Source organism: Brienomyrus brachyistius, chromosome 5 (assembly GCF_023856365.1).
Source record: "Brienomyrus brachyistius isolate T26 chromosome 5, BBRACH_0.4, whole genome shotgun sequence".
Lineage (NCBI taxonomy): Eukaryota > Metazoa > Chordata > Actinopteri > Osteoglossiformes > Mormyridae > Brienomyrus > Brienomyrus brachyistius.
The window spans coordinates 10,669,118-10,693,113 of record NC_064537.1 but is presented as its reverse complement, the minus strand read 5'-3'; the positions used below and the strand labels follow the sequence as shown (position 1 = coordinate 10,693,113).

At 47.2% G+C, this 23,996-nt stretch overlaps 1 protein-coding gene across 4 annotated transcripts; it reads right to left on the bottom strand.

Annotated features, from left to right (window-relative positions):
* Positions 1-134: 134 nt before the first annotated feature.
* On the bottom strand, positions 135-22,656 carry myh9a (myosin, heavy chain 9a, non-muscle). 4 transcript variants are annotated; one of them, XM_049012828.1, is made up of 41 exons: positions 22,493-22,656; positions 18,200-18,531; positions 17,018-17,174; positions 15,988-16,015; positions 15,744-15,837; positions 15,219-15,239; positions 14,454-14,546; positions 14,308-14,371; positions 14,043-14,141; positions 13,592-13,735; positions 13,380-13,475; positions 12,940-13,211; positions 12,640-12,813; positions 12,379-12,552; positions 12,128-12,242; positions 10,730-10,920; positions 10,363-10,484; positions 10,170-10,239; positions 9,316-9,476; positions 9,103-9,211; positions 8,813-8,944; positions 8,470-8,676; positions 8,150-8,287; positions 7,853-7,976; positions 7,574-7,745; positions 7,249-7,461; positions 6,590-6,734; positions 6,204-6,410; positions 5,998-6,102; positions 5,718-5,870; positions 5,153-5,401; positions 4,715-4,927; positions 4,384-4,596; positions 4,134-4,295; positions 3,854-3,982; positions 3,667-3,755; positions 3,433-3,556; positions 2,502-2,710; positions 2,291-2,399; positions 1,780-1,952; positions 135-1,395 (listed from the first exon to the last, which is right to left on the bottom strand). In XM_049012828.1, the coding sequence occupies exons 2-41, from the start codon at positions 18,524-18,526 to the stop codon at positions 1,281-1,283; spliced, it is 5,892 nt and encodes a 1,963-aa protein (XP_048868785.1). In that variant the 5' UTR covers positions 18,527-18,531; positions 22,493-22,656; the 3' UTR covers positions 135-1,280. The 4 variants fall into 4 exon arrangements, with proteins under 4 accessions (XP_048868785.1, XP_048868786.1, XP_048868787.1 ...); XM_049012829.1 differs by lacking the exon at positions 22,493-22,656 and adding an exon at positions 20,146-20,299; XM_049012830.1 differs by lacking the exon at positions 22,493-22,656 and adding an exon at positions 20,146-20,217 and having other exon boundaries at positions 18,200-18,576.
* Between the last annotated feature and the right edge of the window lie 1,340 nt (positions 22,657-23,996).

The following is a 23,996-nucleotide window of genomic DNA, read 5'->3' as shown; positions in this document are numbered from 1 at the left end:
TTAACTACCTTTGCCATCTCCACTCCTGCACAGTCGGGAAAGGTATTTTAAAGTGGGAAATGTAGGAACCTAAAAGGTATCACTCTTCCACTGGCATAATAATAGACACGACTTGAAATAAGCAGAGTGTGGGACAATGTACAAAGAAAGTTTTATTTGGTTGAAGTGACTTTATGGTGACAGGGAAGACAAACTTTGAGTTGCAAGAGAGTACTGGTGCTTGTGGTGGAGCAAATTTATCCCAATACAAAACATCACAAGATAAAATGAACAGCCCAAAGCGGATAATGCATAAGGGGGGGGGGGGGGGGGAGGGTACAAGCATGAGATGCTGTAACATCACAAAACTAGAGTATAAAAATTTCAAAAAGGTGAAGTCGATGGAGGTCTTTCATATGCTCCTCTAAAGTATAGGTCACAGTGTTTGCTCAGTTCGTAGCTTTCACAAGAGACCCCAAACACCCGGAACATACCTAGATGCACATGAGGGGAAGAGTAAATCTTCAGCCTTCTCAGCACTACAGGCTAAAATTACTGTTGTACACCAGTTTTGTGAACCAGAATAAGTGGAAAGCTGGAAAAAGAGCACATTCCTAACCATATGGTAATCGGACTGCACAGAACGGTGCACCCAGACAAATGTCACCAAAATTCCTCAAACCACCACACTGCAACATTCAGCGCAGTTGTGTGCATGGGTGTGCATTGTTAAAGGCAGACATCTTAAATGCAACACCATTGATAACCCAAAACATTGCAACCTAGTACAGCTGAACTGCTTAGTAAAATTAGTGACATTGCCCCTTTTCATGCCTTTAATAACGAATGTAACAAACCAATACCTCCACTGCATACTACAGTAATGCTTTGGCTATTTGTCGACAGTTCGCCTTTTCGAAAAAAACAGTAGAAAAATAGATAAATGGCAAGTATATTCCAGTTTATGCATCGTTACAAAAATAATTCACATTCAAGAAGATATTCAAGTTTGAGAAGGAAGGGAAAGAAGTTTGGCCCATATTTTTGCATTTGTGATGCGTCGTACAAGGCAGATAAGATGCTCTTTACACATCTATCACATGACCATGTGGCATAATTTCTCCATGTTAGCATTTGTGTGAATATGAAATGCACTCAAGTACAGGTGTATTTTACCTTATCATTAATAAAGTTTGACATGATTAATACTTGCTACAACCACCTCCCATTCCATTCCTGTGCACATATGCATAGATTGGGGGGGGGGGGGAATGTGTGCGCCATTGGACGCTGCAGTCAGGTCACTCCTTGTGTTCGGAGGCGTCGCCCTTAGCGTCTCCATCTTCATCGCTGTCCATCCCAGGGCGGCCGGCGTTACGACGTGTGGTGGTGGTAGTAAAGGGAACATCCCCACGTCTGTGGATTAGCAAGTCACATGGGTCATTGTCATTCAGGTTGTACAATTGTGGCCTTTCCTTCTTTATAAAGGAGCAACAGCTGATCTAACCTAGGTCATTTACTCTTAGCTTCATTGTTATGCAGATCAGTCCATATTATACAGTATTAGTTTGTTTAGCTTATACTTTTTTGACCTTGTTACATATTGTATTCCGATACCGGTTTGACATCTGACTAAAATGTGATTGAGACTCCCAGTCCTACGCTTTTTGATCTGTACCTTAGTTGTGCATTTTCTACGCCTTCTATGACGGGCAGCTGCTTTTCATGTATGAGAAGTGCCACATGGAGAGAGATTAAAATGGCGCCAATTCCTTGGCCACCCTGAAGCAGCACGCTCACCTCAGTTTGCTCTTCAGCGAGCTGACCTCGCGGTTCATGGCGTCGGCGGACTCCGTGGCGTCCTCCAGCTCCCGCTGCAGTTTGCGGCGGGAGGCGTTGGCACGCGAGGTCTCCTCCTCGGCCTCCTCCAGCTGCCTCTTCAGCTGCTTCATCCGGACGTTGAGCTTCTCTGCCTGCAGAGGCGGAGCAGCTTATTTTACCGCTTGTGAAACTGGCCATGCTACAAGCCACCGCATGCGATGCAGGTGCAAATTCTACCATCGCACCTTTAATGCGCTTAATACTCAAGTTCTTTGAAAAAAGGGAAGAAAGTCATCTGCACCAAGTTGAAAAGTTTTGCTACTCATGAGACTAATGCCTAAAAACTGACTAGCTAATATCATTGTGTCATTCTGCTCACTGAAGTTTAAATTCTAGTTGGACTCTGACCAGGCCTTTAAGCTCCGGTCCCGCTGCACCCAGCACGTTACGAAGCTGCCCATCTGCAGCACCACTGGACGTGGAGGCCAACCTGGTCTTTGTACTGCTCCGTGTTGCGTCTCTCATCCTCGACCTGCAGGGTGACTTCCTTCATCTTCTTCTCGACACGTCGCACCACCTTGGAGGCCTGCTGTCTCTCCCTGCAGGAGCGGAGAACAGGGAGGTCAGCCGCGGCCATGAAAGTCCACCGTGAGATTCGCACAAGAGGCATGCGTCGAAGGGAGGAGGAAACCAGCACTGACCGGGTCTCGACGTCCAGCTGCTCCTCCAGCTGAGCGATCTTGGCCTCCAGGGCAGTGATGCTGGCCTTGTACTTGCTCTTGACAGTCCCCTCCAGGTCCTGTAGCTTCTGTTTCAGGTCCTTGTTCTGCCGATCCAGCTGTGAGCGAGCCCCTTCCAGCTGCTGACTAGCACTGCGTTCAGCCGCCAGCTCTATGGTGAGCTGGTCAGCCTGAAAGAGCAGGGAGGTGGGACTTAGTGTTTCAGTAGGTCTCATGTCATTGGCTGATGCTAGTTTTGGTTGGTTTTACACACACACACACACACACACACACACACACACACACACACACACACACACACACACACACAATGTACTTAACTCAAATTATGATGCAAAAACCACATGTCTCATGGTAATGAGATTCAAACTAGTTCTTTGACCTTGTCAGTGTTCCCTTGTAGAATCCAAAAATTTGTAACAATGATTTCAGACTAAATTGATTTGGGGACTTATTGTATTATTGTGCAAACTGATTGGTTGTGATGAATCGTTATTTATAACTTGACTTTGATTCATTACAAGTGCACTATAGCTTACTGGTCTGTAGAGGGAGCTCTTCCTGGGCCCAGATCACTGAAGGGTGTGAGGGGTCAAAGCCTTTCTGTTCCATTTCACTCCCGATCCTAGTTCATGGCTCTGCCACCCTGATGACTGGCTAATTTTTAGAACTTCCTAGTGTCTGTATCGGAGTACGACACAAGTACCCGCTGTTCCAGTTAACAAGGTTACTTGCATCTGCAAAAACCTCTTATGCGTGTCTTTTTGGTGGTTGTTAATGCAACTGGTTGGGAGCATGATGGCACATATTGGACTTTGCCCTTTGAAGGTCTCGGTCAACCATCTGATCATAGACTTCTTGAGAAGCGTCTTGCACACCCTCCCCCAAGCACCTGCTGCATGGCACGTTTGAGGCGGTCATTCAGCATCTCCATGTTGCTCTGCTCCTCCTCCAGCTCCTCCTCTAGCTGGGTGATGCGTGCTTCCAGTCGGCGTCGCTCATCCGACGTAAGGGAGCTGAGACAGCGGGGCAGACGTCAAAATGGCAAAACCTTAAAAGCTCAACCAGTCCACAGCACACTTTCATGTCAGCAGTCTGACGGCAGTGGCCATCTGGACCGTTGTACCTCTTGGAGGAAAGGTTGGCCAGCTCGTCCTGCAGCTCGTCCCGCTCTTGCTGGGCTTGTTTTTTCATCCTCTCTGCTGCAGCAAGCTCCTGGAGATGGAAGGGAGAGAACATGGGACTGTGTCACCAGGGCAAGTCTGTATCAAGTAAGGATATGGGGCAAAAAACGAGGGAGGGGGCCAACCAACCTCCTGGAGGTGAATTGCATTGGTTTCCAAAGATTTGATCTTGTTCTCATTTTCCTTGGCCTGGGCCAAAATCTCATCGCGGGACAGGCGGGACTCATCCAGCTCCCTCAGCATGTCCTTCATCTGGGCCTGGGATATGACAAGTCGGGGAGGGGGGGGGTTGTCTTTAAATCATTTGCGTTTGGACATTTTGTTACTAACGTTTCAGGTGAAGGGCTTTCACCAGAACACTGTACCAACAGGTATGGAGCGTTTATAGGATGAAGGCAAGAACTTGTACCTGCAGCTTCCTCAGCTGTTTGAGGGCATCTTCCCGACCTTTGTTGGCCATGTCAATCTGGGATTCAAGCTCCCTCAGATCAACCTCCAGCTTCTTGCGGGCAGCCATTGCCACAGTGCGCTGCTTCCTCTCGTCTTCTAGCTCCACCTCCATCTCCCGCACCTGGAGGAAGTCAAAGCGAGACAGATGCAGTCACGAAATTCCGCCAGTCAGCCAGCAACGTCACTGACGGAGCACGATCTTGGCGTACCTGCTTGAGCAGCTGTCTCTTCTTCTCCTCACCCATCTCATCCCTACCCTGCAGATCTCTCTCAAACTGGGCTTTCATGGCCTGCATGTTGACCTCCAGCCTCAGCTTGGCATCCTCAGTGGCCTGCAGCTCATCCTCCAGTTCTTCCAGTTGGGTTTTCATCTCCTCCAGCTGCTGTTCCATGCCTCGCTTTGACTTCTCCAGCTCGTGGACCTACAAACATGCGAGCAAAAAAGGGGCCAGAGTCCTGTTACCAAATCAAACAAGAATGGACTACAAAACACACGAATACTGCGATTCGGACGCGGACAAACAGAAAACGCGTGCTTACGCTCTTGCCGACGTCATCTTTAGAAGACACAAGGTCGTCCATCTCCACTTTGAGCTGCTTGTTGGTCCGTTCCAGCTCGTTTTTGAGCTCCACCACGGCCTCAAGCTCTCGGTTCAGTGCCAGCGATTTGGTCTCTTTTTCCCTCGCCTCCGCTTCAGCCCGATCTCGTTCCTCTGCGTATCGACTGGAAACCGACTTCTCCTCGGCCAGCATCTACGAAGCAATTAAGCAGCTCATGGCACAGATCCGGTAGCGAGTCTGTATTGCCTTACAGTTTTTTCCCCGTTGCATGCATTTTCCTGAATGTACCTTCGACTAATGCAACCATGGGAGACAATATTGACTTTGACCATCATTATGACTGTTGGACTGGCTCCAAATTGCCATTGAATTTATTGCCATGATTACAGTAGTGCATCCTCGCCCAGTTTAATTTACCTGGTCAAACTTCTTCTGCTTCTTCTCCAGGTTCTGCACAGTCTGCCTCAGGTGATCCTGGTCCACCATCAGATCATCCAGCTCCTGCTGCAGCCGGGTCTTCGTCTTGTCCAGCTTGTCGAAGGCGGTACACTTCTCCTCTAGCTGCTGGTTCACGGCCTCGAAGTCCCTCTGGACCCTCCGTTTACCTTCCTCCGCACTCTCCAGGGAGGACGCTTCCTGCTCCACCTTTTTCTTCATCTCTGCCATCTGCAGGACGTGTTGAAATGGGAAACGTAATGTCAGTGGATTTCAGCAGGTGATGGAGCATCTACAAGTTGTATTTAACATTAGTATTCAGACGAACAGCAGACCTGCACCAACACACTGGGGGACAAATGCTTGATTTGGCATCTTATTACATTAAATATCACTTAGAGGTTTGGAAGAAAGACATTTAAACATATCCGAAGTTTCTGAAAATGGGACAATAGCAGATAGAAACACGCGGTTCACTATATTCAAAATAAAAAAATGGACAGAGAAACTATCCAGGAGGAATTAGGAAGGCGGCGATGAGGGATACCTGTGTCTGCAAGGTGAGAAGCTGTTTCTCCAAATTTTTCTTGCTCTCCTCTTCTTCCTCCAGCTGCTCCTTCAAGCTATTCTGCTCTTCCTCCATCTGCCGAAGGCGGGTGGACACGGCCAGCTTCTGCCGCGTTTCCTCCTGGAGCAGCTCCTACAAGGGGGAGGGGGGTCAATAAAGTACAGTTAGCGCTTTGTGAAGGCAGCGCTGCCTTAGCACGGGACCTGAAAGAGGCCTTCGCTGCGGGAAGGGCGCCGCGTCAGACCTGCCCTGATCATACCTGCGTGTCCTGCAGCTGGGACTCGACAGCTGAACAGTCCTTGGATGCTTTGATCGACTTGCTCTCGGCATTGCTGAGCAGGCCGTTCACGTTATCCAACTCCGCCTGTGGAACAGAAGGGTTTATAAAAACGTCACAATGCAACCTTCCTCTCCCCCGATAAGTCGCGCAGAGGCTTTCCCACATTACACCCCAGCAAGTCATACCTGGACCTTGTTGACCTTCTCTGAAAGCTCCGTCCGGTGTTTCTCACTCTCCGCGTGCTTCACCTGTAGCTCCTGCAGCTGTGTCTCCACCTTCTTCCTACGGTGCTCCGAGTCGGTCTTGCCCTGCGTCAGGGTCTTCAGCTCGATAGCCAGCTCATTGCGCTCGCTCTCCAGGGCCTGCTTGGCCTTCTCCATAGACACCTTGTTCTGTGGAAACGTGCAACGATTCCCACATCCAGCAATGCACCTGTAAGAGTGGCCTCACCTACGGTCTTAGCCCTAAACGTCAACGGTTGTACATTCGGCGTCAGCGGTCCTGTGTATCTAACCACGACAGCTCCATGAAAATCCAGCCGTCCCCCAATCACACCCCCCCATGCAGTTACCCTCTTGGTTTGCTCCAACTGCTCATTCAGCTCGTCGAACGCCTGGCCGTGCTTCTGCCGCATCTCGGCCACCTGTTGCTCGTGCACTTTGGCCTCGTCCTCCAGGGTCTTCTTCAGCTGTGTGACCTCTGACTCACGCTTAGCCCTGTGAAACAGGAAGAAAAAAAACGGGCGAGTGAGAATTCAGACAGAAAATGCATCATAACCAAATGTCAGACAAGGCTCTGTCATGCATGGCCTTCAATGCAACAGCGTACAAGTCAGATTAGTACCCTTTAGTTAATACCTGAAGCACTAGACTATAGCATGATGCTCCTCGCTTTACGATTGTTTGACTTGCGACAGCGATGCAGTAGTCAAACCTTGAATTTCGCTCTGCTCCATGGCAAGCGATTTGCCATACGATACTCTCTACTGATGCTGGGTGACTGTAGCATCCACGCAGCCAGTCTTCCAGTCTCCATAGCGATCACAAGCTCAGCATCTCATGCAGCGTTTCACATATCGTACGGCGATTTGTCACATCGTATTCACATTCCATTAATGATACTTTCAAGCTTAAATAGTGCAGCATCTGTAACTATGGTCTACAGGGTGATGTCACAGCTGGCTAAGAAGCATTTTTTTCCTTCTTGGTATGCGCCTAGGTAGTCAGTTACCTGAGCTCCTGCTGGGCAGCCGTGGAGTCCAGAGTGTCCTCCAGCTCCGTCTTGAGGGCCTCCAACTCCTCACTCAGGTCCCTGCGGTTTTTCTCAGCTTTGGTGCGGGCGGCCCTCTCCAGTTCCAGGTCCTCTTGGAGCTCAGAGAGCTGAGCTTCCAGCTCTCGGATCTTCTTCTGGGCCTGATTCTTTAGGGCTGCCTCCTCTTCCATCCTGGAGCAACCGAAAAAAAAACAGGTATGTCACTATTGCAGGAAGGTCTCATTCTGGCCAAGATCATTGCACAATGGGATTTCTCTGGTGTGGACAAGCATGGCCACCTCACCGGCTCAGTGCCGCCTGCAACTCCTCTTCCTTCTTCGCCAGTTGAGCACGAAGCTCAGCAATCTGAGCCTGCAGGTCAGCGATCTGGTCATGGAGCTCGGTGGAGTCGCCCTCCAGCTTGCGTCTGTTCTTCTCCAGCTCCTGCCGCAGCTTCTCCTCCTTGCGGAGGCGGTCTGAGAGACATCAGGCGAGATGAGACGCAGTGTTTGGAGGGAGCAGCGAGGACGTGACGAGTAGCACATGGAGGTTTAGGGCACAGAATGCAGGGGTATGAAGGTACCTTCAAGGTCTGTGATCATGGCCTCATGCTTGTTCTTGAGCTTCTGCAGGCTCTTGGACTTCTCCTCCTCTTCAGCCAGATTTATGGTGAACTCAGAGATTCTATCCTCTAGTAGTTTTTTCTCCTGCAAAAGGGAACAATTCAGATTAACACTGGCTGCTTTTCCTCACACATGAGGGAAAAGGATGTGAGATTTTTGGCTGTAGAAGTAGTGAGAACAACCAACAAATAGCTAAATTTGAAGCACTCAGGCTGACGTGACGGGAGCTATAAGACCCCAGCATTAAGTGTACAGACCTTGCCGAGTTTATTGTTATGATCATCCAGCAGCATGACATCTTCCTCTAGCTTCTTAACCTTGGCCTCCACCGTGACCCTCTCCACCTGCAGCTTCTGTCTGGCTGCCTCCTCCTCATCCAGCTGCTGTTCCAGGTCCTGCGGAGAGAAGTGTGCATGGTCACCTCCTCGAAACGTTCTTACAGAAACAAATATATATATTTTTTGTATTCACATCCCAGCCTTTACAAATTCAAACGGACAAAAGACAGACGACCTGTAAGCTTTAAGGGCCCTGATCACTTCCTCCAATGATCAGTCATCCTTGAAAGACATTTTACCGTGATGTTTTGCTGCATCTTCTTCTTCTCATTCTGCAGATGAGCAACCCGTTCCTCCTCCTCCTCCACACGGGCCTCCAGGTCATGCAGGATCTCCTCCAGCTCCTGCTTCTTGGTGGCTAGGCGTGCTCGCATCTCCTCGGCCTCAGCGAAGAGCTCGATCTCGGCCTGCAGCTGCTCCTGCAGGGCTACCTTCTCCGCATTCAACTGTGGGGCGGGTAGGCAGGGAGGACCAAAAGGAAAAAAAATTAGGGACTATGTAAACCTATTCAAAAAGGTCAGAATCACCAGAAGGTCATGGGTTTGAATCCCACGGCTGGATGGGGTTCCATTCTGGTCACACCTGTGAATTTTTGATTTCAGACTCCTGCAGCTGCTCCTCCACCTGCTGCTGCCTCTCCTTCACCTTGATCAGCTCATCTTCCTTGGCCTGCATCTCTTCCTCCTGCCGGCTCACCTGCAGCAGTGGCTTCACCTGTGCAAGGGAACGCGAATCCAGTGAAGCACATGCACCGAAGCACAGTCCGCAGTGTGTGCGCAGGTACTCCGAGCCATGCCAGTGCGCAGGTACACGAGAGGAGCCGAGTAGCAAGACCCGCTGTACAGTTTAGGACAATCCTCATTGGGTCCTACCTTTGTGAAGAGCCTCCACCACTGCCAGTTTCGGAGCTTCAGGTACGCAGCACAGTTTCTCTGGATCACCTTCATGGCGGTCAGCTGCTGCTGTCTCTTGGCAAATGCTCTGCGGTGGGGGGGGAAATTCAACCAGGGATAGAGAAGTGAGCAGAGCGTTTTAGAGAAGCGACTCCCCACTGAGACACACGGCAGCGGAAGCGCACGGCGTACTTGCGAGCGATGAAGCCTCGACACCAGGCCTGGAAGCCGATGATGACGTCGGTGATCTTCATGTCCCTCTCCTCCTCCAGATGAGCCAGCACTCCAGCCCTGAAGAACACTTTGCTCTGGCCAATCCGGTACAGGTTGGAGTCCAGTTCCAGGGCTTTGATCTGGGGGAGGGTGATGGGAATAAAAAAAAAAAAAAAAAAAAAAAAAAAAAAAAAAAAAAAAAAAAAAAAAAAAAAACATTTTCAAAATCGTGTAATATTCAGCTTGGCTTTTCCATTTTAATGTAAAAGGAAAAAAAAAAAAAAAAAAAAAAAAAGCTATTGATTTTGAAGTCAACATATTAAGCTAAGCATGCCTAGTACAGATGTTTAAAAAAAAAAAATTCAAGCCAGTAAATTTCAAATGCAACAATAAAACAAAACATCTATCGTGTTTTAGATCAGTGATTCCCAACCGGGGGTACGCGTACCCCTAGTGGTACGCGAGCACATTACAGGGGGTACGTGGAAAAAAATTTTATATTTAATTTCCCTGATGATGGGTAAATATTATCAGCCATTCCATTAGCTGTGCCCTGGTATAGAAAGAAAATCTATCTGGGATGTGTTGCTTAATGAATTAAATGTTCAAGTTATGGAGATTTAATAAAATGTTTTAAATTTGATAATCAGTTGTACGTTCTACTTTTATTGAATCATCAACACATTTGACAAAGGGGGTACTTGTGGTATGAGAAAATCTCTCAGGGGGTACACAATTCAAAAAAGGTTGGGAAACACTGTTTTAGATGACTGGTGGTTTAGAGTAGCAGCGATTCCACAAAGCAGCACGTGTATTAAGGCACAAAGTCTCACCATGAGCACACAGGCTTGCTTGCCATCCATGAAACCCTTAGGAATAGCATTGGGAGTCAGGATCTCATACCTGTGGAAAGAGGGGATCATCTTCACTGACAGGAGGACTTAAGTGAGAGAGATGGAGCGGGGGGGGGGGGGGATGCACCACCACAACAAGTGCACACAGCAGAGAGGAGAGGAGTTGGCGCACCTCTGTCTGAACTCCTGGAAGACTATCCGATTGGGGAAGCCCTGTCTGCAGATGCGGATTCCCTCCAGAACACCATTGCATCTCAGCTGGTCCAGAACCAGGTGGGGGTCCAGCTTACCTGCCTGAACAGGGCACATAATAGCTGATATAGTACCTCCCAGCCTAAACGAGAGCTTTTCCCAATCAAAACCTACCTACTCAAGCCAAAAAGTACATGTCTGTAGTCATCTTAATCCTTCAGAGGTTTGGAATTACAACTTCGGACTAAAACTACACAACTTGGAAATTAGAGAAATACGTTTCACGTTTCTACTCTTCACAGCAGCTAATGCTCACTAATGCATTTTGACAGAACTGTGGGCTCTACCTTCTTCTCATGGTTAGGAATGATGCAGCGGACGAAGTTGGGGTTGGTGTTCCTCAGCGTGGTCATCAGCTTGGTGAGGGACTCCTTGTACAGCTGGCCCACCGTGCGGAACATGCCCTTACGCGTCTTCATGGCCCCCGGTGTCGAGTCGGACATCCCGGCCACTTTGTCCAGACCCACAATACGATCCACTGAGAAGAGACACCGGATTTATGACATGATGGTGGGGTGGTATTAACCACAAGACCAGTCCCTTAACACTTTCTACGAGAACTACAGTGACTCACGGATACTGTCTCAACCCTAACAGTAGTATCGGTGAGTTGATTCCCAGCATGCATTTCTCCATAACGTGACACGATGACAAAGGAGAGTGAACGAGCAAGTGTCTCCATTTGACACAAGCCAGGAGTTACCACAAAGCAGCATCTTAAACATGGAGTCATTTTGTTTGCAGTGAAAGCCTTACAATTACTTTCAATTCTTTGCGATGCTAGTGCTGGTTAATTATGCATGCATGCTGAGGGGGGGGGGGGAAAGGTTTTCTGTGGGGCCATATAAAATAGCTAGATTCATTCTAGCCGTCTAGGCTACACATGTTGTTGTAGGTGATCTGTACTGGCAGATCATGACTGCGAGGGATTTTCATTTTGCCTGCGTCGCGGTTTGCAGTTTCAAGTTCATACGTGCCCTGTGGCATCATTTAAAATAGAGCGATGAAATGCTTTACAGCCCGATTTTTCCCTTAAAAGGTATTCTGCACTCCTGCCACGAGGACGTCAACGGTGCGTGTCAGGAGGAATGCATTTCTGCGTGCAGCACGTCGTGCAGCATTCAGTTGTGGAATCGGTTGCGATAAACATCACGACATGCCAAAAGGAAAAAACACAGGGCAATGAGTCAAGGTGTCCAATGAAAGGGGGGGGGGGGGGGGGGGGAAGGGTCCAAATGATCCAGAGGGTGTGTAGTAAGCAGTCAAAGACTGATGAAGAGGTGCAGAAAGTGTCACCTGGAAGCTAGTGATGAGAATAGCCCCGTCACAAGGCTGTCCCTTAGAGAAACAGGGGCGTGAGAGAAACAGACAAGGACTGGGAGGAGACAAAGGGGGAGGAGCTAGTGAGGATGGCTGGGAGGAGCACAAATTAAAAAGCAGAAAAAAGTATAAATAAGCAATTCAGTATATATCTAACATTCCCCAAGTTTTATCCAGTACACAATAACTCTTCTACACATGTCCTGACCCAGTTCCTCCTCACAGCTAAATGGGATCTCCTCCAAAAACTATTCACCGCTAGACACTCCCCCCGTCAAAGCTGGATGAGAGCACAGTTATCTACCAGTCCACTCAGGAGTCGCATTTCAGAGGTCTTAGGACACTACGTCTCCTTCCTCCCTCACCGTCTCTCCACAGCTCCGAGATAAACTTGTCGGAGGACTGGTTCAGGAGCGTGGCCACGTTGTCATTCAGAGGATCCATATTCTTCATCAGCCAAGCATCAGCCTTATAATCCACCTGCAAGGGAAGTCTCACATTTAGAATTTCTACGCTAGGAAGTTCAACATTTAGAATCTAGCGTTAACGCGTTTGTATCCAACCAATGTCAGGGCCTCAATACATTAGTATGCAAAACCACCGGGCAAAGGCTCACCTTCCCAGCATAGTGCATGACGCAAAAATCGGCATCATCCTTCAGCTTCTTGGGCTTCTGAAACTTCGGATGGGTGCCCTGTTCCTGCACCAGCTTATCTACAAAGCTCTTGTCTGTCGCTTTGGGGAACCAACACTCTTCATCTAGCAGGGCCAAGATACCTGGTGGATTTGCCTGGAGGAGATTGAATAAGCAGGAGAAAGTGTCAGTATTTTGTCAGAGCAACAAAACATAAAAAAACACAACACAACAAAAACACACCGGTTTCTCGATGAGGTCGATGCAGGGCTGCAGGTCCAGGCCGAAGTCGATGAAGCTCCACTCGATGCCCTCCCGCTGGTACTCCTCCTGCTCCAGGATGAACATGGTGTGGTTGAACAGCTGCTGCAGCTTCTCGTTGGTGTAGTTGATGCACAGCTGCTCGAAGGAGTTCAGCTGCAGGGAAGAACAAAGATCGGTTGAAATGATGCCGACAAAGATGAGACCAACACTTAGGTTTTGCCTGTGTATTGTGCTTAAGTTCATCACTGGGTGTAGCCTAACTGATCCCCCCCCCCTTACCTCAAATATCTCAAAGCCGGCGATGTCCAGGATGCCAATGAAGGAGGCGCCCTGGCGTTTGGTCTTATCCAGAGCCTTGTTGATGCGCAGGACCAGCCAGCGAAACATGCGCTCATACGTGGCTTTGGCCAGAGCCTCCACAGCGAACTCCGCCTGCTCCTGGGTCTGTGCCTTCTGCACATAGTCCCGGCCCACTTTGATTCGCGGGGACAGGATGGCCCGCGTGAAGTCGGTCACATTCATGCCCATCAGGTGACACACTTTCTGCGCGGCTGAGGAGACAGGAAGCGCAAGTCAGAGCAAAATAAAAAAGGTCCTGGGGGAAAAAAAAATGCTACTTCAGCGAATCCATACGCCTCAGGCTGGGGCGACGCGTGCAGGTGAACTCTGCACTGGTCTCGCTTCATTCTGTGAGATCATAGTGCGTCAGTTTGTCATACCCGTGTTGTCAGGCAGGGAGGCCTGGTCCGACTGACGCTCCTTCTTGAAACTCATGTTCCCCAGCTGGAGAACTGCAGACACCACCTTCAGCATACCTAGGGTAGGCGGGAAGAGCACAAGCATTATACTTCACCTTCATAGACACAAGGTGAGGGGCAACACTGAGCGCCTTCATGCCAGAATCAGATCAACGGAGAGAGCATCTCATTACCGATCTGCTCGTCTTCAGGAATGCTCATGATTTTCATGGCCTCCATGGTTTCCAAGAAGAGGTCCTTATCCTGCTGCCCAGGGATGGTCACATTGCCGTTTGACAGGAAGCGGTAGTTGCTATAGTTCTCCAGACACAGTTCCGCTGATGGAGCGTTTGATGGTTAGATACAGATATTGGACATACAGCGCAGAGCAAGACCTTACATGACTTTCCGATATTAATGTTCCGTATGTCATCCGAGTTGGTTGTGAAATAGACAGGTTTAAAAACAGTACGTGTAAAATACCTCATGTCAAGGCAAGCGTTACCTGTCAGTTAAGCCAGGTATCAGAAAATACAAAGTAGCATTCAAATTTGTCGATAAGGACTTAAGAAGTCTAGGCCACTTTGGTCCGACTTCAATATCTAACAATTTCAAAACACTAAAAACTGTGGATATTTGGCTTACAGCGCAGTTGGTCTCCAGCGCCTGTCAACATGTAGTAGAAGATGTGAAACGCGCGCTCATTCTTGGCCTGACGAACGGCACGAGACTTTTCAAGAAGGTCTGACAAGAAGCAAGTTAAGGAAAGATGCTGATAGTCAACACAATCCATCAGGTTAGTACAAGCCAGCAACTGTGCAAAGGGTCAAAAGCTGAACCAAAGAGAATGCTATTGTATAAACCTGACCGCAATGTACATTGCGAAAACAAATGATTTACTGAAGGATACAGGTCTCTATGTTGGCACCCACGATATATCCGTTGACATCGAAGTTGATTCTGATGAACTTCCCCTGCGATGGACACCGACAGTGAGATGGATATTCTGGCATGAGCGAATGCACCTTCCACACGTTTGACTTAAATCGTTCTTACGAATCGGGACGAGTTGTCATTCTTGACCGTCTTGGCATTGCCAAAGGCCTCCAGGATTGGATTAGCCTGCAGCAGCTGCCTCTCCAGCTCGCCCTATCAAAATCAGCATGCGACACAGACAATTAAAACGGGGCCAATGAGCACGCAGGCTACAGTAGTTTCGGTCCTGACCATGCTCTTAATCAGTCCAAGCATGCCAACAGAAATCAATACACAGATCAAAAGCTGCCAAGGAGATCCAACTTATTTTGTAGCATATACACATTATATGGCCTAAAATTAAGCAGATAAACGCATTGCAAGCAGAAGTGCGAACTTCTCTCCATACAGGGGAAGGACTAAAAGCAACATTACACACACACACACATGCATGTACAGCAAGCATAACGCGCAATAAAAGCCAGCTGAAGATCACGCACTTTTCATACAAGAGCCGGTCAGGTGAAGCAACAGAACAGGTATTCATTCAGTGTTGAAGTCTAGTGTGTGGATTTACATTAAATCACACAAACTACAGAAAATTATGTACATGCGATAAGATCTTGTTCTCGTCCATAGTCGCTACACCAGTCGTTTGCCACGTAAATGTAGCAAACCTTCTGCTACAGCCCCACCCTGTCACATAACCCAGTTCCCTGAAACAAATTCAAATCACTCTGAGCCCACAGCAGCAGTAGAGGGCAGCAGAGAGCGGGAAGGAAGGACAGATGCATGGAGTGAGTCTCAACTGCACAAGAGGAAGTCCGGGGCTTGTCGGTAACTCACATGTGACAGGACTGTGCTGCTCTAAAAAACGAGAAGAGATGGGAACACTTACAACCTCAACAGCACGACATAAGACCAAAACCAAGATGCATCAACTGACTAATACGTAAACGTAGATACACACACACACACGCCCTTGCATATGCATCTTTGAGGAGACTTCCTTTTGACTTAAGATGCATTCTCTCAATTCGAGAGAAACTGAAATCTGTGGTGTTGAAGCAAAAAAAAAAAAAAAGCCGGGTTTTCAGCAAGAACGTTTCAGAGTTTGTCCCCACAAATACGCGCCACCCTCCCCCTACACAGTTTTGCTCTGAGAATCGTCATTGAAGGAAGAACTAGGAAAGAGGACTGGGCTTTTAAGAGGAAGAGACCAACTCGGAGGTGAGACAGCAACTGAATATTCACAGCAAAAAAACGAAGGAAAAAGAATGTTTCACAAAAAAAAATTAAAAAGCCACGAGTGGTGGAGAGAAGCAAAACGTGAAGTAGGAAGAGGATACAGAGCAGGGTGGTGAGACTCACCGGGTCCTTTTTGAGCTTGAAGGACGAGGCCACGTGAGCCAAATACTGAATCACCTTCTTCGTGTTTTCAGTCTTCCCTGCTCCAGATTCCCCTCTTGGATGAAATCACAAAAAAAAGTTACCAAAAACACTCTACACCACAGAACTAGATGCAAGAAAATCATCCAACAGAAACTCAATGTCATTATTTCTGCAAGCCCAGTCAGCCATACATGCCAAGTCCTATTTGGGACCAACTACTCACGTGCACAGAATGGACTGGTCCTCACGGTCTAGGGGAAAGAACAAGAGGTGACAGAGTCATACTGGGCACTGAGCAGAGAATCACCTTATTAGCTACATCTAGCTAATACAGCTTAAGAGTCACTTTTAGCCTCCAAAACCACTTGAAAAAAGTAGACATGCCATGTTCAGAGAAACCATCAGTTTCACAGAGCTGTTAGTCAAGTTCGCCTGTTCTCCTCTGATTTAACCAGGCGTTTTGGTCTCAAATGCCAGTGACTGAATGCTTTGTTCATCACATAATTCTCTGTAAACTCTAATCACTTGCGATTTTCATGCACAAGTGTCTAGTCATTTCTGAGATGCCTGAACCACCACCTGACGACACCAATGGTCAACAGTCATATTAAAATAGCATAAAAACGCATGCATTCGTTACTCCAACGGTTAGTTTATCGGTAATCGAACCTCTCGACCCCATCAGCGTGTGGTATAAGATCTGGTGCAACATGATGCTCCCTTTTGAGCAGCAGACTGTGTGCATTAGCAAGCAGGTAAACCCAATAAACAGGCCGCGGTACCAATGTGGATACAAGAAACCCTGCACAGTACAGGAAACCCTGTTTACTCTGATCCCACAGAGAAACCTTAATCGCATGGCAGTGTCTACTGTTAGGGTGACCCGTAAAACATTTGTCAGTAAATAATTTAAGCACACAAGACCGTGTGGCTTTTCACAGCTATTTTCAGAAAAGTATTTTTATAATGCTTTACTGTTCCAGCAGGAATTACAGGTTACACTTTAGGCATTATCAAGATCTAGTGTAATAGGTAAATAATGAGGAGGTTAGTTGCATCTAGATTAAACCAATGTCTTCTGTGAACATATGGACATACATCAAGATAACAATGGCATCTGCACATGAACCAATAAGGGTATTTAACAAGCCGCACTTTCCATCATCCGGCAGGAGGATAAAGAATGAGAAAGAATGTGGATTCCCTTATGGAGGCCTGCTACAGGTCCGAACGCGTCATGACAGGAGCCTTACCCTGCATCATGCTGCGATAGGCCGTGTCAGTGATGGCGTAGATGTGGGGAGGTATCTCGTGCCTTTTCTTGCCCTTGTACATCTCGACTATCTCCTCAGAGTAGATGGGCAGGTTCTTGTAGGGGTTGATCACCACACAAAATAGTCCAGAGTAGGTCTGCAAGAGCAGAACACCGGCATGGTTCGCTTGGTGTTTTATCAAGACACATTCAACATTAACTTCTACTCGCAGACCAGTGGTTGGCAAGAAAGCTTTGGCATGGGGGGGGGGAGGAAATCTTTAATTAGGTCGATGTTTTTCTGCTTGAGTAACCAAAAGAAACAAAAACCATCGATTAGAAACCATTCAGTTTCTCCAGCATTTCTCGGAGCCCTGGTAAGGGTCTTCAGCACAAGCTTCTGAAGTCCAACGCGTGCCATCCACGTTTACTAGAGCGATGGCTTGACATGGACTCAAACCGCAGAATCTCCTAGGAACTTCCTGCCTGGTGTTGACCAAAAGCCAGAGTCGTGCCCAACTTGGAATGTGTAACGGGAAAAAAAAAATGGTGTTGTGCATTTCTGGCACAAACCATTAACTATGTCCCCCCCCCCCCCCCAAAGCCTGATAGCAAGATCTGCAGTAACACGATCTCCTTCCCATCTCCAAAATGCTTCCTTTTCCGTGCCAATCAGTCCCCATTTCCTCCCATTGTACCTTGTCTTGCGCTGTATCTACTACTAGTCACTCTCCCATATCCGTACTTTTAACCTTCTAAATTAACCATCCAACTCAAAGATGGCTGCCAGCTGCGTTTTACATGATCTGTTCAATGTTCAGCTGGCCAAGTAGTTCAGGTAATTACCCAGTCATTCATACATTATTCCCCATGACCTATTTGTTCCATGTTCTCCAAAATGATCAGAGGATTTGAACACTATTTACAATATGTACAGTATTTACAATGGTACATTTACCATCTGTACCATTTTCAAGATACTTCAATATAGTCGCAACACACAATTCTACTCTTATGGATATACTGAAGTAATTTAAGGTTCAACAGTCAGCCCCTTTGTGAGTTTTAAAGATGCAACATAATGGCCACAGTTCTAGCCACTTAGAGACACTGTCCTCTTATTTTCCCAATCAAACCTGTGAATTGAAATGCATGTTAATGAAACAGCCAGTACTGAACTCACATAAATGAGGCCTGAGTAGTATCTCTCCTTCAGGTTGTGCAGCACGGAGGCCTCGTTCAGGCAGGTCAGCTCCGCCATGTCCTCCACCTTGCTGAACTTGGGCGGGTTCATCTTCTGGATGTCGTCCTTGTTGACCTTGATCTTCTTCCCGGAGTCGACCAGCTCGACCAGGCACTCGTCGCCGCTCTCCTCCTTCAGGGAGCCCGCCTCGAAGCCCAAACGCTCGGAGGGGACCCATACCAACTTCTTGGAGGCCCAGTCAGCTTGCGCCAAGGGATTGTTGATCAGGTTGCGGTCCACGTACAGGAACTTGTCTGCGTCTGTCATGGTTTCTGTAGCGTGTTGGGGAGGGGGAGGAGTTTGAGTATTGTCTAACTCTCAAAAAAAAAAAAAATACAATACAGGAAGTCAAATAAGGAGAATTACCAAAAGAGAAAAAAAATATTTAAATGAAATTACAGCTTTGTTCAACACAGGCCTTTTGCACATACACGTGATTCCTGTCGCAATCTTTTCATCTAGCAAAAAGACAAAAATACAACAAAGCATGTGCTTCCTTAAATCAAACAGCGCTAACTAAGTTATCTGGGTGGTGTTTGGGGCCATCTGCTCAGCACCACAGCCACAGCAGTCAGACAAGTCATGAGCGGGTCTGATCCTGCTGAAGATCAGAGTGCCGATGCTGCTTAGAAATGAACGTGCCAATAAACTCCATGTGGAGGACAGTAGCAGCACGGCGTGATCAAGAATGTTTAAAAACCCTTTTCTACACCACCTGACATTGCTTCCTACTCAGTCACCATTTTGCATTGGGATTCTACACTGCTTCCAACTTCAGAGTGGACATTAATAAATCAGGACGGGTCTTTTTCCCCCAACAAAAATGTTTAACACCAAAAATAGTTTAAAAAAATTAATTGTTTCAACAAAAACACAAAATTGGTATTACACATTTCCATTATTTTCTAAAGTTTCCTGGTAACGTTTTGAGCAGGACCAATCCCAAGTAGGACAGGACAAGGCTGGTGTCCACCCTGCACAGGATGCACATCAGCTTTAGTCTATCATCAGATGTCAGTTAAGACAATGACATGCCTTTGGACTATTGGGGGGGGGGGGGGGACTGCACATGCATATGTACAGGATTCAATCAGGACCCCCCCCCCCCCCCCGATTGAAGCACCCTCTAGCTGGCTCTCAACTACCACGGTTTCCTCAATCTCAGGGGAAGAGCCACACCTAAAGCCTTACACTGCATGTGCATATTAGTACAAGGGGAGCATAGCAAGATAAACGACCACATCAAGTACGTGCGCATTTCGCACTGAAATGTTGCGTGAAAAGGTCTTTTAGTCAGACTCGAGTAATGAGCTGCTCTTTGAACATGTCCGAACAGACGCGCGTGCCGGCAGAATGCATTACACACCACACCCTGAAGACAGGCATTCCTCCTCTCAGAAAATCCCCAAACTCTGCCGTTCGAGGAAACTGGCATGTAAAACCAAAATATTTCCAAACTGTACAACTATTTCCCATTTCTGTAAAACAGGTAAAATAAAAATCGTGGCGTAACAGGATTCCAAATTTACAGCACAGTCAGAAAACCCGCATTTCAATCTAGCTATAAATATCAATGATTTGGAATTCAAACAAACGTTCTTAATGAACTGCTGGACTACTAATATATTAATCTGTTTAACAGCTAGTGTTAAAAAATACAAACACGAACAAGAAACGTCATCACAGCAGGAAATTGCCATCTTAACGGAATTTAACCAGCAAGACTGATCTTATCCCTCTCAGCACCTCAAAAAATATATAAGAATAAAAACTTGTTTGGGGGGGGGGGGGGGGGACAAACAACCCTGCATTCTCTCCCCCAGAGACCGACATGATGTGAAGACCACCTTCCCACCAACTCCCGCCTGTAACCCCCACTACTTTACCTGATTCAGGCAAACGGGCCAGATGCACATCCAAACACACAGACCAGTCGCTGACAGCAGAAGCGTCAAAATAAGCCTGCACTTCTCCTTTTATGGTGCTTTCATCACAGCCTACGGAAGGAGGCCCCTATCTGACAGCTGGGGCCGGAAGAGGGCACGCTGAAGAGCTGTACACACAGCTGTAAACGTCTGTCAGTGGGGAGGGGTTATTTACAGAGCAGTGTGCGACTGGAGGGGGGGGGGGATCTTGGGGTACGGGCCAGCCGCTCCCACGGCCTTCAACCTAGTGCAGGACGTTGGGGCTACAGGCATCAGATACCCTCAGAGGAAGGGAGAGAGGGCAGGGGCAGAGGCATCCCAAAGGAATGTCATCTGCTTCCTCTGTAAATTGATTATGGGCTTAGACACCCCTACGCTGATCAAAGGAAGGCAGGGGGGGGGGGATTTTTTTTTTTGTAAAAACTTGCCATTTCACATCACTATTGGATTTGAATGAGAGAAGAAAATGTTCAGCATGTTATGGCAGGAGAACAACATCCAGACAACAGCTTCCACCAATTTCACATTAAAGGACAATAAGCGATCAAGAAGCATGATAGGAACTAAAAAAAATAAAAAATCGAGATGCTTCTTCCTAAAAATGTTCGCATTTACACTGCATCCAAATCATCTGTCACACACATGCACATAATCTCCCATGAAGAGCACGCTAGAATGTGGTTATCCAGTTTGGCAACTTCCTGCCTGTTTCAACAGAGGTCAAGTGGGTTTTTTTTTCTGCGACAACCGATTAGCGACCGCGATCATCCGTCTCCGAAAGAAAAAAGAAAGATGTGGTGGAGAAAATAAGAAAACCCTGACAGAGTGATCGGTGCAGCTCGGTGCAAAGGCAGTCTCACTACCAAGAAAAGACCGACTGCCCAGTGTGGTAAAACAAACAGGTCTAAAACGCTGCTTAACATAAGAACTTAGTTACGAAACAAGTTACAAAATGAGAGGAGAACAGGATCAAAGAGTTTTTTAAAACATGGTTGGCCATGCTTCCACAGATGTGCAGAGAGCGTGTTTCTGGGTGCTTGCAGAGTAGAACTCATTTGCATTGATGCCGCTAAATTATTGCGTTTAGAAATACGATAACGGGCACCGCCTCGGTTATATGAACAACGGTTCATGAGGTGATGACTCAGCAAATAGCTAAGCAGTGGGCCTATAGTCTTTAATGCCATAACACACGTTTTTATGTACTAGCTCTGTTCCAACAAACAGTGCCGATCGTCGGTGGACGTTTTGCAGGGGTGTCACCTTTGGTCAGCTGTCTGGAGTAAGATATGAAATTCGAGACAATGCATGCGAGTTTACCTTGTCTGTAGGGTTTGCAAACTACCCCCTTTCATCAAGCTAATTTTAGGTTTATAATGGAATAATATAGGTTTGCTGTAAGATTTCTTGCGTGAGAGACGGCAGCCCTGGTTTTGGGATTTAATATGTTGTATAGCATTAACGGTTTAAAAACCCTTTCAGTATCCCGGTCCATAGTCAAGTAAACTTTGGTCTTTTATAACACTTTTTTCCTATCCTAGATCGAATGAGCTATTGAGGCCATATGCATTGCGCAAACTGCTGGTTCACGTGTCCCAAAACCTTTGGAGTTAAAAATGCGCATTCCTAAGAGACACCAACACTTACTAGGTTTGTACAACAGCCGGGCACACAGAGAGCAGGCCACCCCACACAAGCTGGATATGTAATACATCCTTAGAGGGTTTTACTGGTCAACGCAAGTTTATTAATAAACTAACCTTAACTTAACCCATTTTAGTGTATTACATACAAACACACAATGCGGCACAACAAATGCCGGCCTCCGCTTTACCTGCGGGAAATCCCCAAAGGAGTTTGAGGAAGTCACCTACAATATACTAAATGAAAAACAGACGTGAATGAATAGTATTTCGTTAATATTAACAGTACATAAGTAGAACATCCCCTTAAAGCACAAGAACCATTATATGCACCAAAGCTGGCCGCCCTTCTTTTCCCGCACCGACATTTACCAATCTACTGCTTCCAGTTTTATTTTATTTTTTTTTGTGACTTATAAAGTTTATTTTTGTACCCATTACTTGAGTTGCATCTAAAAACACCAAACTACCCCGATACCTGATTTAACGGGGTTAAGTAGGCAAACAGAGAATCTTAAATCAATGTACATAAATTACACAATTATAGGGCGCAAACATCCATATCCAGATAAAGGTAAAACTTCGCCATCGGGCACCAGGTTCAGGCAGATACACGAAGCAGCAGCAGAAGGTGCGAGAGGGACACACGGCATGTACAAACTCACCTGCAGTTAAATCGCAGACGCTCTGGGGTATAATCGACAGCTGCCTGCGCTACAGCGAATCCCCTCCTGGCTTGAATAAACTAATCTGCTTCCTGCCCGCACCTCCCTCGCCAGCTCCCAGACAGGCTCGCCCTGCCTTCTTTTCTACTCTTCCTCTCGGAACCGTCCCACAGAGTCCGGCTCCGTCCGGGTGCGGCCGAGGGGGCGTGGTCTACATTAATTACGGCCTTATGTAATGACCAATAGGAGCTAGGACAGGTGAGTGCTATGGCCAATAAAACGTGAGTACATAATTTCAATAATATGTGAAGGGACAGCGCTGTTTACATTGGGAACGATACTTCTGTTTGGCCTAACAAAGTTGCCACAACAATTCTTAACGGATATCAGACTGCTCTCTGTACAATGCATGTACATTTGCTTTCTTATAGGTTCGGAGAATAATGTAGGACAGCACAGGGAAAAGAGTGTGTGGACCAGGGGCGTTGCTAAGCGTAAAGCTCTGATGGGGCACAGGCCGCCCCACCCCCCGTTACCCGTATGATTTGAACGTGAGATTTTACTGGGGTACAGCAGATAAATACTGCAGCACGTGAAAGGGGTCCAGGACACCCATGGTGGGGACTGACAAAAAAAGGATGCATATTGGTGATGATGGAGGATGTGCAAAGGAATGCAGGACTGTGTCAGTACCTGTAAAGTTACTGATCAGTGATTTTCCACAGAAGCAGGCAGACGGTGGGAGGGCAGAGTTTGGGTTCGTGGAGAGAGAGGCAATCAGGTGTGCATGGGATACTGAGAAAACCCAATGGATGGAGGACTGCAGGATAAAAGCACGAACTAAGGAGAGCTGTAGGCTATTGGCTGGGTGTGGAAGAAGGAAGGTAGTGCGACCAGGGAGGCACCTGGAAGAATAGAACATTCTCTCTGTCAGTGACTTCCCCTTTGAAGGACTCGTAACTCAAACACTGATCATGACTGATATCACGTGTGAAACGTAGCTCTTCTATCTAGGCAGGATTATTTTGTAGCTTTCAATGGTGCTTAATTTTCAAGGTACTTGATGGGTTAAAAGTCAAACAGAACCCGCCAGTCTCTGGTACCAGTTGCTGGTTCAAGAGAAAAAAGATTAACTTCAACATATACATAGACACTTGTTTCCTTCTCAGTTGCTCAGTGAGTTTAACTTATAATATGTTGAAATATAGTAATATATTGCTGAAACTTCCTGTTTTATGTTCAGTAACCAGACTGAGTGAACTTCTATCCATCTTCTAAATGCTTATCTAGTACAGGTCCGTGGGAGATGGCCTGAAGTTTCACCCCCACCCCACTGGGCACTAGACAAGGGAACTCCTTAGATCTGCGCTAGGCAATCCCTACCCTGGACTGCCGGTGTCCAGCAGGTTTTCTATCCTAGCTGATGAGTTACTATCTGCCTGAGATCAGGCGTGGTTCATCAGAGACCAGGTAGGATGGAAAACCTGCTGGACCAGCACTCCAG